General features: G+C 40.2%; 1 protein-coding gene across 2 annotated transcripts in view; it reads right to left on the minus strand.

Moving 5' to 3' along the window:
- Positions 1-13,315, minus strand: part of LOC148880941 (uncharacterized protein At1g32220, chloroplastic-like) — a 35,347-nt gene that overhangs the window by 587 nt on the left and 21,445 nt on the right. For both annotated transcript variants that reach the window (XM_088963060.1, XM_088963061.1), the window contains exons 5-6: positions 699-845; positions 113-238 (exon numbers count right to left, since the gene is read on the minus strand). In XM_088963060.1, the coding sequence (XP_088819186.1) occupies positions 113-238; positions 699-845 (273 nt within the window). The remainder of the gene's footprint in view (positions 1-112; positions 239-698; positions 846-13,315) is intronic.

Raw genomic sequence — 13,315 nt, forward strand, 5'->3', positions numbered from 1 at the left:
AGGTGAGAAAACAATTCAAAACAGCAAAAGCCAAGAACACAGATACATGGTCAAGCAAAAAAAAAAACAGATGTAGGAGTGACAAGTCGAGTACCCATCAGGGGGAAATTACCAGAGTTTGGGTATTTGGAGAGAACTTCTGACTCTGCTTTCCTCTTTCCAGTGAAGTATCCGGAAGAAAGTAAAAAGGATGGTAGATTGTAATCATGAACTGAGATCAAGATAAACTTAGGAATTCCTGCATTGAAGAGCATAGAGAAAATATGCCTGATATCCTTTAAGCATTACAGAGAAAAATAGTATCTTGTGCCTTGGTGCTAACTATTTGGAATCAGCTACAAGAATTCTCCACCATCATTGTGGTCTACCAAGAACATAATATCTTGTGCCCTCAATCTCATAAATGATTGTGTGACTTGAAAATTCAAGCATCAGGTAATTGGTCTTGTGTTTAAACATCCATACCCATAACCTCTAAAGACAATATTCTCCATAGGAGATGACATTTCTGTTGGCCATCCTACACCAGGGATTTGAAGATACAGGATCCATGGATAAACTATTTGCAATTGTTGTTATTATCTTCATGCACTACTGTTATAGGAACGATCACACAAAATACCACAAAAGGTTTCATATAATCAACCACTATTATATAGCACATCCAACAGGAAAACGGGAAATGGAGCAGTCCTTACCAAAATCCTTAGCAGCACCAACAGCCAAGATGTTGGCCTCTCCATTTATCCTCTCCATTTGCTCCTCACTACCAAAACCTCCAAGAGTTGAAACAACTGCGGTAGCCCCAGCTAATACTTCATCCCACTTTGCATAGAAGACATCTCCTGCATAAACAACACAAACAGTTTAGAGAAAGCAATATTAAATATATCAGGTAATCATCACTTGAAAAGTTGATGCAAATATGTATCAGAAACACAAATGACAGAAAACTTGAGGAAAAAATCATACTACTACCAAACTTGTTTTGATTCCAATGGATGCCCCTCTAAAACACTGTTTGAACCTTTTCAGACTTCTCTCCTCTTCTTATTTTTTCTTTTTTCATTCTGGTTAGGAGAGAGATCTTTGGAGACAGAAAAGGACCATCAATTGCCTCTGTCCCTTCTGATAAGACAACTGATGCACCAAGTAAAGATCACTAGCAAGCCATCCTACAAGATCAAGAAGATCTACCTAGACAATGATCATCTTGCTCTTATTAGTACCAACATTGGCTGATGAAGGAAGACCATAATGCTGAAGGTGTGGATTCACCATATCATTCTTGTGTTATACAGTAAACTATACTTCTTTTGATTATAGCAATACAATTTTACATTACCCTTTCAAAACAGAAAAGATTCCAGGGCATCTCAAAGTTTTACTATCATTTCCCTTTTGCTTTATTATATAATTTTTTTAATTGAAAAGGATGGAAGCTTTATTAGCAGAGGGTAAGATAAGATAAGACAGAGAATATATAGCCTCTGGAATATAATTCCACCACTGACAAGAACAAACTATACATAGAGGAGTAAAATAGAAGTAAGGAAAAGAAATCAGTCTATAAGATGGTAATGGGATTCTAAATAGTCCCTTAAAGGTGCTGAATGATGTAAAGAGTTGAAACCGCATATAGGAGTTTTAATTTTCCCCTTCATTTTCCTTTTTTTCTTTTTCAGTAGCAGTGTCTTGTTAGTTCAATCCCATATGGGAGTTTAGTTATTTTCCCCTTTATTTTCCTGTATTTTTCAGTAGCAATGGTTTTCTTGTTCTATCCATAATACAGAGCCTAGACATAGATATCCCTCTCTCTTTTATAGTCATGTATTTTTCAATTTACCAGAACCAATTTATAAGTTAAAGATTATTTAGTTCTTTATTTATTATTTTAAGGATATCACTAGATGCTTTGTAATGAGATTGAGAATTATGCTAACCCCAGGATGTAAGAATCTAATTAGGAAAGCAAACTTAAGTAACATGAGGTGTTGCAAATAAGATTGATAATTGTGCTAGCCCCGGATGATACAAATCTAGCTGGCCCTTAAAATAGATTCACCTTGCTTTAGGAGCAAACCCTAAAGCTATTGAGCTTTGCAATCCAGTTGTTCAGACATTTAATAAGTTAATTGCACAGAAGAAGAATTATATATTTTTTACTTTAAGTGATTGTATCACTCTCATTATATCAACTTTCACTTTATGGTTTTCTTTGTGTCAGTTTTAAAGCCTTGGCTAGAATAGCTGATCAAATTGGAAAACTGTGCAAGATTTTGTTAGACAGTGTATGCCCTTATCTCCAATCAGATTGATGTACATTATGACATTTATTGTAAATGAATAAAGTACATATTTGATTCATGTTATAGTGGTGTGTTTCTGTGTAAAACCCTTAAACTGGACACTTATGAGACTCGTGTTAGTTTAGAATGTTCACAACCGTTGGATAAGTCTGGGGAGATTTATCCTGCTAAGGTTGACACTGATGGTGCTGCCAAGTGTTGGGGTGGCCTATCTCAACTGCCAGGTTGAGACCCGAGGTACATGCAGTGTAGGTTTACTTGAAATCTTGAACCGGACCAGATTTCCAGTATTGCTTTGGACCTTGGTGATTAGTGGGCAAAACTGGAAAGTTACACTAACCCCTAGACTCGATTATGATACTGCACTAGGTGTCGGATTGGGCTGTCTTTGATAAGCCAATCAGTGAGATCCTTAGCGAGGGTCAAAACCTGGGTATGTTGGGACAGTCCGAGAATTCATCTGAGTGGGTGATCATAGTGATAGGATCAGCCCCTTTGTCGGACAAAGGTAATGATTGGGGATGCACTCTCTCTGATGGAAACCAAGGTTGCTGGCAGCCGATTTCAATCGTTGAAATTTGTTTTGCAAAATATATTTATATACGGATGTACATATATATACTATGCTTTCAAAATGTTTGCAAGATGTTTTAATTCCCGGGATCCATGTGAGTAGAGAGTGCAACACTGTTCCTTGCAGCCGAGGGAGATGTCCTCTCTTGTCGGGCAGTGTTTGATCATTATGGGTTGAGAGGTTGAGTGTAAGACCATTGAGGGTAATGCCTGATGGGCTAATCTTGCATCTGCCCACAGTCCCTGGGTTTTTATAAGGTGGCTTGGCCCAAGGGCCACTTGGTGTAAGTGTTGGGTCCATTAGGAGCCCATGTGATGGGCTTTAGGGGGTTCACTGTCTTTTCAGTGAATTTGGCCAGGCCTTGTAACAAAGGCTGGGCTGAACCCATGTGACTGATGTGTAGATCAATGTTTGGGTCCCACGCCATACAAGGAAGCCCAACTGGGCAGCAGTTTGGAAGGTTAATGAGCACTTAGACTTATTGGGCCTAAAGCCCATTTCGAACTGGTTTAGTTGGACTAATTAAAGAGAGGGGCGGATCTGGGATTGGATTAGCAGATAGGATAAGGTCTTACCCTATCCACTCAGAGAGTCTAGATCTGAATATAGATTTGGATCTAGAAACCTCCTAATGAGATTAGGAGAGAGCTGATCTAATCTGCAGATAAGATAAGGTCTTATCCTTATCTCTTAAAGAGAACTCCTTATCCAAATATAGATTTGGATTAGGAAACTCCTAATGAGATTAGGAGCTCTCTTTAAGGCTATAAAAGGAGGAGGGGGCGAACCATTCAGCCCATCCCAAATTCCAGAGATCAAATCTCAGTTTACACAGAGAGAAGACAACACCAGTGTGACTGCGCCATCTTCTCCCTGCGTTCTCCTCCAGTTGCCGCCATAGCTAGTTCGACCTCCATTGATATAGGAGCAATCAAGAAGCATTCTTGATATCAGTTTTTGGTGAAAAACTGATTGGGAGTCGTGCTTGCCTACCCTCCAGCGAATTCTTGGTGAAGGATTTGGTTCTTTGGAAGAACACTGCTGATTTTGCTCCACCCTGCACTGTGTCATCTTCAGTGGGAGCAGTCTTTGGATCCTTCTTTGGGCGTGAACACCTCCATTGGAAGATATTATTTCTTCGTATCAGGTATATCCCTCTCATATTGTTTTGGTTCAGATCTGGTTCGGTTCTTGGTTCAAGATTGATCATTGAAAAATGAAGTTTTTCTAAAACAGGGAATATGATTCCCAGATGGGAGAGAGAAATTTTTGAAATTTCGCCCTACCTTCCTGCAGGGTTCGGCCATCCATATGATGAATCTCTCATCCCTTCAGATTTCCTTGGTGATCATGGGAGCTCAAAAATCCAGTGAACTGGTGATAGGTGATGAGTAAATCTAAAGAGGAGGAAAATATTGGAAATTTGGAATTGGTCTTGTGAATGGGACAAGCATTTACCTCTGTAGAGATTCCCTGGCATTTAATTTCTCTCTCCTGTTCTTAACTTGAATATTTTTTTAAATTTGCAAATAGACATTTTATTCAAAGAAAAAGATAAGCTACAAATGGAGAAATCTACAGGACACCCAGATCCATGGCTTAGAGCCCCCAACCACAAATGACAACTCCTTATCATACATGAAGGTTAAACCTTTGGACTACACTTTTACCATCTCAGATTAAAGCAGTAAGTGCAACCAAGCACCCTATGGAGGGAAACCAATAAGGTTCCAAAAGCTCCAAAATTGTCCCCTCCAAGAATAGGATTAACTTGAGGACTAGCAACCTTCATTTGCTAGCTTTTGTATATCATTTCCATGGTGATAAAATTCAGATGTAGTGTCCATACGATCTCAGATAAGAAGAGGAAGAAGAAAAGGAGAGAAGAAAAAACTGCTCTAGTCGAACTAGAGAGAGAAGTCAATCTTCTCTAGTCGACCAGACTTTATTTATACCTTTCTAAACAAACCAGAATTACACTTATACCCTCACTTAAGTGAAAGCCATATCAGCTAACTTAAGATCTACTCATAAGTACAATTAACATAAAACTTAATGTAAAAAGTCTATACTACCCTTCTACAGCCGACTCTAACACTCCCCCTCAAGCTGGTGAGTATATGTCATAGAGTCCCAACTTGTTACATATGTAGTCCACTCTTCCCCGACTCAACCCTTTAGTGAACAAATCTGCCCATTGATTTCCTATGTTCACAACTGCAACTTGATTATCACAACATAGCTTCATAGGAGTGTCAATCAAGTACCCAATTTCCTCTAGGAGATGCTTCAACCATACTAGTTCACATGTTGTGTGTGCCATGGCTCTATATTCAACCTCTGCACTACTTCTTGATATTATTGTCTGCTTCTTACTTTTCCATGTCACTAAGTTCCCACCAAGAAAAGTGCAATACCTTGTAGTGGACTTTTTGTCAGATAAGGAACTGACCCAATCAGCATCCGTGTATCCCTCTATCTCAAGACTTCCTCCACTCTTATATAACAAACCACGACCTGGAGTTCCCTTCAAATACCACACAATCCTTAGAACTTCCTCCCAATGTGGAATTCGAGGATTCTGCATAAACTGACTCACTACACTGAATATAAATGAGATATCGGGTCGAGTGATGGTTAGGTAATTCAGCTTACCTACCAACCTTCTATAGCTTCTCGGATCCTCAAACTCCTCACCTGCATCACTACTCAACATTCCATTCCATGGGTGTTTTAGCTGGTTTGGCACCTAACAACCCTATTTCCTCTAGCTGATCAAGGACATATTTCCTCTGACACAAATTAACACCATTCTTGGACCTCGCTACTTCTATCCCTAGGAAGTATCTTAATTTACCAAGATCCTTTGTCTAAAAGTTCAGGCAAGTAAGTCTTCGACCTGTCAATCCTTGGTCTGTCACTACCTATGATAACAATATCATCTACATATACCACCAATAGAATCTTCCCAGCATTGGACTCATAGCTGAACACGAAATGGTCAACTTGACATTGTTTCATGACAAACTTCTTCACCACTTTGCTGAATCTACCAAACCATGCACAGGGGGATTGTTTAAGCCCATAAATAGCCTTCTTAAGTCTACATACCTTATCACCCTCCCCCTGAGCAACAAACCCTGGTGGTTGCTCCATGTACACTTCCTCAAGATCACCTGTAAAAAGGCGTTCTTGATGTCAAGCTAAAACAAGGGCCAATCAAACATAGCGGCAAGAGAGATCAGAACACGAATAGAACCAATTTTGGCAACTGGGGAGAAGGTGTTTGTGTAATCGATACCATACAGTTGTGAATAACCTTTGGCAACTAACTGAGCTTTCAACCATTCAACACTCCCATCAGGAAAATATTTAACAGTGTACACCCACTTATAGCCTACAACATGCTTACCAGGTGGAAGAGTGGTGAGGTCCTACGTATGAGTACAAGTCAGGGCCGAGAGTTCTTCTTCTATTGTTTGGTGCCACCTTGGAGAATTGAGAGCTTCCTGGACATCCTTGGGAACAGAGACAGATGATAACATAGAAACAAACTGGCGATGGGAAGCCGAAAGGTGAGATATAGAAACATAATTGGAAATGGGGTGAAGAGTGCAACTGCATTTACCTTCACGCAAAGCAATGGGGAGATCAAGGTTAGAAACGGGGAGTGGGGCTGGGGTGGGAACTGCCGGATCTGTCGGCGTGACGAAGCCGGAGGAGGAGCCGATACCTGACGATGCGTATACACTTGCCTGATGGGTGGTCATTCCGTAGGTAGTTGCACTAGAGGCAAAGACTTGGTCACAACTGGAACAAGAGGAATGGGGTCCTCAACTGGAACTGAAAAGGGAGGTGATAGTGACGGAAGAGAAGAAACATCCGATCCAGAGAAAAAAGGAACAAACTCAAAGAATGTAACATCAGGACACACAAAAGATCGTCGGGAACTAGGATTATAACACTTATACCCTTTTTGAGTCATGGAATAGCCAAGGAAAATACATTTGGTGGATCGAGCATCTAACTTGTCCATTCCAGGCCCAAGATTATGAACAAAAAACACACATCCAAAAGCTCTAGGAATAAAGGGAAAAGGAGACAAAGTGGGAAACAAAACAAGAGAATGGAGCCTGGCCTTCAAGGATAGACATGAGCATGCGGTTAATAAGGAAGTAGGATGTAAGTAAAGCATCACTCCAAAAGTGTTTGGGAACATTCGTATGATGTAAGAGGGACCAAATAGTTTCCAAAAGGTGATAGTTCTTTCTCTCAGCCACCCCATTTTGGTGAGGGGTGTAGGTACACGAGGTTTAATGAATAATGCCATGTTCCAAATATTCTTGAAAAGGTGTAAAAATACTCACGGTCATTATCAGAACAGAGAAATTTAATGTGTACACCAAATTGATTGCGAATCTCAACATAAAATTTTTGGAAAATAGAAAAATTCACTCCTTTCTTTCATTAGGTAAAGCCATGTCATCCTTGAATAATCATCAACAAAAGTTATAAAGTATTTGTAACCAGTATAAGACACTATTTTATTTGGACACCAGATGTCCAAATGGACTAAAGAAAAAGGACTCGACATACAACTATCAACTCTAGGACTAAAGGGAACACGATGATGTTTCCCAAATTGAGGTGTATAAGGACTTGCCATTACTCCATTCTGGTGAATGGTAAGGTGATTGACCACTTTCTAGCTACTAGGGGTATTAGGCACGGGGATCCCCTTTCCCCCTTCCTTTTTACCTTGATTGCTGAAGTCCTGGGTAGGCTTATTGAAAGGGCAGATTTCAGGAGCTTGGTGAGAGGTTGGAGAATTGGAAGGGATAGTGTTCTAATCACACACTTGCAATTTGTGGATGATACAATTCTTTCTGTGGAGGGGATGAAATTAGGTGGGTGAGTAATCTCAAACAGGTGATCAAGGTGTTTGAACAAGTGACTAACTTAAAAGTTAATTTTGATAAAAGTTGTGTGATTGGTATCAGTATGAGTTTGAGAGAAGTGGAAGAAAGGGCTCAAATTTTGGGGTGTGAGATCACACAATGGCCCTTGAAATATTTGGGGCTTCCACTAGGGGATAATCCGACTAAAAGGGCTTTTGGAATCCGATGATTGATAGATTCACAAAAAGGTTAGTGTCTTGGAAGAAAAACTACCTATCTTTGGGGGGTAGGATAACTTTGATTAAGTCCACATTGGCTAATCTCCCTGTTTACTTCTTGTCTGTGTTTAAAATTCCTATGGGAGTGTGCGGAGTTTTGGAAAAATTAATGAAGGACTTCCTATGAGAAACAGGGGAGGAAAGGGATCATAGAGTTAGGTGGGATGTTGTTACCAAAGCCAATAGTGATGGAGGGCTCGGATTGGGTAATTTACAGAAAAAGAATGAAGCCCTATTGGGGAAATGGCTATGGAGATTGACAAAGGAAAGGGATAGTATGTGGGCTCATGTAATTCCAAGTATCCATGGGCAAACAGCGGATGGCTGGGATGTGGGAATCTCATCTAGGGCTACAAGAGCTTCCCCTTGGGAGTCCATCCATGCTATTTTACCCCCATTCCTTCCGCTCATCAGGTACAACGTTTGTTTGGTAATTCTGTGAAATTTTAGGAACATACTTGGGTAGGAAACTCACCTTTGAAAGAGCAACTTCCAGCTTTGTTCTCTCTCTCTCTCTCTCTCTCTCTCTCTCTCTCTCTCGTTTTAAAAATGAGCCTGTTTCCACCTTTATATCCCCTACCTTGTCTGCTCTTGTTTGGAACTTAGACTTTAGAAGGGCTCTTAGAGACTCTGAGTTGAACACCATTTCTGATTTGCTTAAGATCCCAGATGAGGTGGTTATTGATCCCTCTAGAAGGGATAATAGGATTTGGGTACCTTCCCCTTCGGGTGTCTTTACTTGCCATTCCTTTTTCAAAGAGTTAACCCAGTCCCAACCGGCTCTAGGACACCCTTTCCCAATCTTGGAAATCTGGGGTAGACCCATAGTTGTCAAGGTGACGCCTAGGCGCTTTTCAAGGAGCGCCTCGCCCAAACGCCAAGAAAAAATGTATTAGGTGCATGCTGTGGGGACTGAAACACATATATAGTATACAATATTTTATTAAATAAAATAAATATATAATACATAATATTTTATTGGTTGGTTTTAGTTTTTATAATAGGAAATGTTGCATGTTATCATTTTTTGTTATGAGGAAAGTATAAACAAAATAATCTCAAGGGTTTTCATTCACTTTACAAAAGAATCGAATGAGGAAGAAGAGAGAAGTCAAGGTGAGTTAATCAGTTTCCTCCTTTGTTTTGTTCTCTTTTTCCACTGGTTTAAAACAGTGGTTACGCCCAATTGTTCTCCTCTTCCTTATTGGACTAAAACCATTCTTCTTTCCTGGTTCGAATCATATTATTGAACTAAAACAGGGGCTCCGCCCCCTTCTTTTGTTCTGAAATTTCATGCATGTTTTCAGCTCCTTTTCCCTCATTATTGGTGTCTGAAATTCTTCAGTCTTCTTTTATTTGAGTATTTTTTCACCAGCTTTTCTGGGTCTAGAATAGGGGCTCTGCCCCCTTCTTTTGTTCTTAGCATCTTGCATTTTTTAGCCCTTTTTTTGTTCTCATCATTGGTGTCTGAAACAGGGGCAGAGCCCCTTCTATTCTTCATATTTTTTTCTTTTATTTTAATATTTTTTCACCTTCTTTTTCTGGGTCTAGAACAGGGGCTCCACCCCTTACTTCTTCATTTTCTTATTTTATTTTAGTAATTGTTCTCATCAAGCAACACTGCATGAAACACAAGCACAAAAAGTAAGTGCAGAGTACATAAAACCAAAAAAAAACTAGTACAAAAGGGGTAGAAATCCATCGGCTTCTTATTTTTAAATTCCATCACCTAGGCCTAGGTGCCTGGGCGCCCCAAGGTCGCCTAGCCTTGCCTTGGAGCCATGAAAACTATGGGTAGACCAATTCCCAGTGGGTGCTTTCTGCTGGGAAGCTTTCTTGGAAAAGTTTAACACTTGCGATTTACTTCAAAGGAAAAGGCCAAATTGTTGTTTGTCCCCGCACTGGTGCATCCTATGTAAGGAGAATGGTGAGAGCTGCTCTCACTTAATGGTTTCCTGTCCTTTTGTATCAGAAATCTGGTGCTGGTTTTGTTCTCTCTTTGGTTGTAGGTGGTCCTCTCCTCCAAGTGTGCAGAGCTTGTTTAACACTACATTAGTGAGGGTTAAAAAAGAGAGGTAAATTTTTGTGGAAATGTGTAAGAGCAGCAATATGTTGGATAGTGTGGGAGGAAAGAAATCAAAGAATCTTCCTTGAAAAAGAAAGAAATAAGGAAGCTATCATTGAAGTAATTTCCATTAGGGTGTCTCATTGGGTTAAGACCTTGAAGCTTTTTGAAGATTACACAGCAGGAGATATCATTAAGAACTGGAAAGTGGCTTGGTTAGCTCCCTTGAAATCTACCCATTCTCCAGTTTAGGTGCCTCAACCCTTGGGTTACACTAAGTTGAACTTTAATGGAAGCAGCGAAGGAAACCCAAGTCCTTCAGGTTTAGGTGGAGCTTTCAGGGATGAAGAAGGCCAAATTATTGCAATGTATTCGGGGCCTATTGGTTGGGGGGATTCTCTGAGGGCTGAAATACTGGCAGTCTTGGAAGGAATTAAAAGAGCACAACAGCTGAATATCAAAAAATTGATGGTGGAAGGTGACTCGAGCCTGGTTATTAGGTGGCTGCAGAAGGAAGACTTCAATTTGTGGAAATACTTAAATGAAAAAAAGAAAATTAAACATTTGACTCAAAATATGGAAGTTCAGTTTCAGTGGACTAAAAGGTGTGCCAATTGCCCGATAGATTCTTTGGCTAAGCAAGGGGTGGGAAGAGCTTTTCTTTTCTAGGCAGCTTTGTAATATGAAGTGAACTTTTAGGGAGGGTTAAGAGACTTTACCCCTCCCTCTCGTTGTATCTTCCTTTTTAATCTTTTTATTAACAAAAGTTTCCGTTATCTATCCAAAAAAAAAGTTTCCCAAACTGACACGACTCACAATTCAAAGTAGAAAGACGACTAAATGATAGAACATGTAACTGAAGAGCTTTAAGAGACGGATGACCAAGTCTGTAGTGCCATTGATGAGGAGAAAGAGATGTCTGAGGGGCTGTTGTCGAACCACCTCCATCAAGGTAATACAGTCCACCAGCTTCATGCCCTCCACCAATCTTCATCCCCGTCTTAAGATCCTAAAACACACAAGAAGAAGGGTAAAAAGTAATAGAACAATTAAGAGACTGAGTCAATTTACTAATAGACATTAGGTTAAAGGGAAACTGGGGAACATATAAAACTAAGGACATGGATAATGAGTCTGTGTCAACATTACCAACACCACATATGGCAGATGTAGAGCCATTGGCAAGAGTAACAAATTGTGATGTGGACGACGGAGAAAGGGATGAAAACACACTTGGAGTCCCAGTCATATATGATTGGAAGCTCCATAATCTATAATCCAATGGGAAGGTTTGGATGCTAGACAAGTTGTACCTGAGTGTGCAAGGGTAGTTGTGTCTTGCTGAGACGTACCCTAAATGAACCGCTCATACTCATCTCGTGGAACACTCAACATCTCCTTTCTAGAGGCATCTGTAGATGTAGAGGCTATCTGATCAGTATGCTGAGATTCTTGTCTCGAACCACCACTAGTTGCGGCTACATGATTTGCCCAAGTTAAAGGTGGGCCATGTAGATCATATATCATAGTAGAAGTTGATAGTATGTCCCTCCATACCATAGTGTGTACACCTCCTCTGACCATTACTACGTCCTCTACCATGAGCTCCTCCTGAGTCTTGACCTCCAACACGACCACCACGATGATTGTACATGCCTCCACCACTACCACGGCCAGGTTGACCTTCTCTAGCTCCTCCTCTACCTCCACGGCCTTCCCCTCTCGTTACTGCAAATGCATACCTATCTGATATAGTGGAGTTCTCTGTGGGTCCAACTGAGGTCCTTCGGAGACGAGAAAACACTTCCTCAAGAGAGGGAAGAGCAGACCCACCTAGTATTTGTGCCGTTACCGGTTCATATTCAGACTTCAACCCTACTAAAAATTGGTCACATCCAACTGCTCTCTCTGTTGTTGCTGAATTTTGACATCAGGTGTACGAGGGTGAAACACATTCAACTCATTTCGTAGATTTCTCATACTTGCATAATAGTCCTCAAGACTCTGATTCCCCTATTGCAAATTGAAATACTCTTGGTATAGTTGGTAAGCCCTAGTAGTGTTATTTTGTCTAGAATAAAGCTTCCTTGCATGATCCTAAACCTCATTGACTGTATCTAAAAACATGAAGTTCACACTAATTTTGGGTACCATACTGTTCCATAGCCATGTCATAATTTGTGCATCCTCTTGCTCCCACTCATCATATCCCTAAGAATCAATTGGGGGTTTATCTTTCCTCACATGCTTCACTTTCTTCTTAGCTTTCAAGAAAAACTTCAACAGATTTAGCCCAAGGCACATAATTCTCACCATTCTGTTTTATAGAAGTCATCTACACATTCAAATAATCAGAAGGGACCATCACATTTGACTTGCATTCACTGCTATCTCCCGTGACAGCACAAGGGAAAAGGGAAGAAATTCTACCACTAGGTTATCACTCTACTTCACTAATTTGTCACCACATTACACACTAACGACTGAATACTACTAGGGTACCTACTATCATAGGTTTCAGCAACAACACTCACAATTCTTCACCACTTTTAGCAACAACACCACTGCTGTCTTCCACTTTCAGCACCATAAACCCTCACAATACATCTCACGAATAGGACAATTAGTTTTGCAACATATCACAATTTATTTTTCACTGCTACACAACACAATTTAATTCAGAAATCATGTACCTGTTTCACCAAATCTGCACTGTCACCATCCTCCCAAAACCAGCCCTCTTTGAACTGCCGAGTAGAGGGTTCTCTACCAACCACACAAAACCACAACAACTTCACTCATTGGAGGCATGAAAACCCCCAGAAGGAGAAAACAATCAGTCCTTTTTTTTTTCTTTCTGAGAAACTCGTAGATATCAATGAGAATTCTGCAAAAACCCTAGGAGAGTATGCGCAGAACAGAGAGAGAAAAGAAGATTGATCTGAACTAGTTATCGTGGCTCTGATACCATGATAAAATTCAGATGTAGTGTCCGTACAATCTCAGATAAGAAGAAGAAGAAACTGTTCTAGTCGAACTAGAGAGAGAAGTCAATCTTCTCTAGTCGGCCAGGCTTTATTTATACCTTTCTAAACAAACCAGAATTGCACTTATACCCTCACTTAGGTGAGAGCCACATCAGCTAACTTAAGATATAGTCGTAAGTACAATTAACATAAAACTTAATGTAA

Source organism: Nelumbo lutea, chromosome 1 (assembly GCF_056320005.1).
Source record: "Nelumbo lutea isolate HS-2025 chromosome 1, American lotus-T2T, whole genome shotgun sequence".
Lineage (NCBI taxonomy): Eukaryota > Viridiplantae > Streptophyta > Magnoliopsida > Proteales > Nelumbonaceae > Nelumbo > Nelumbo lutea.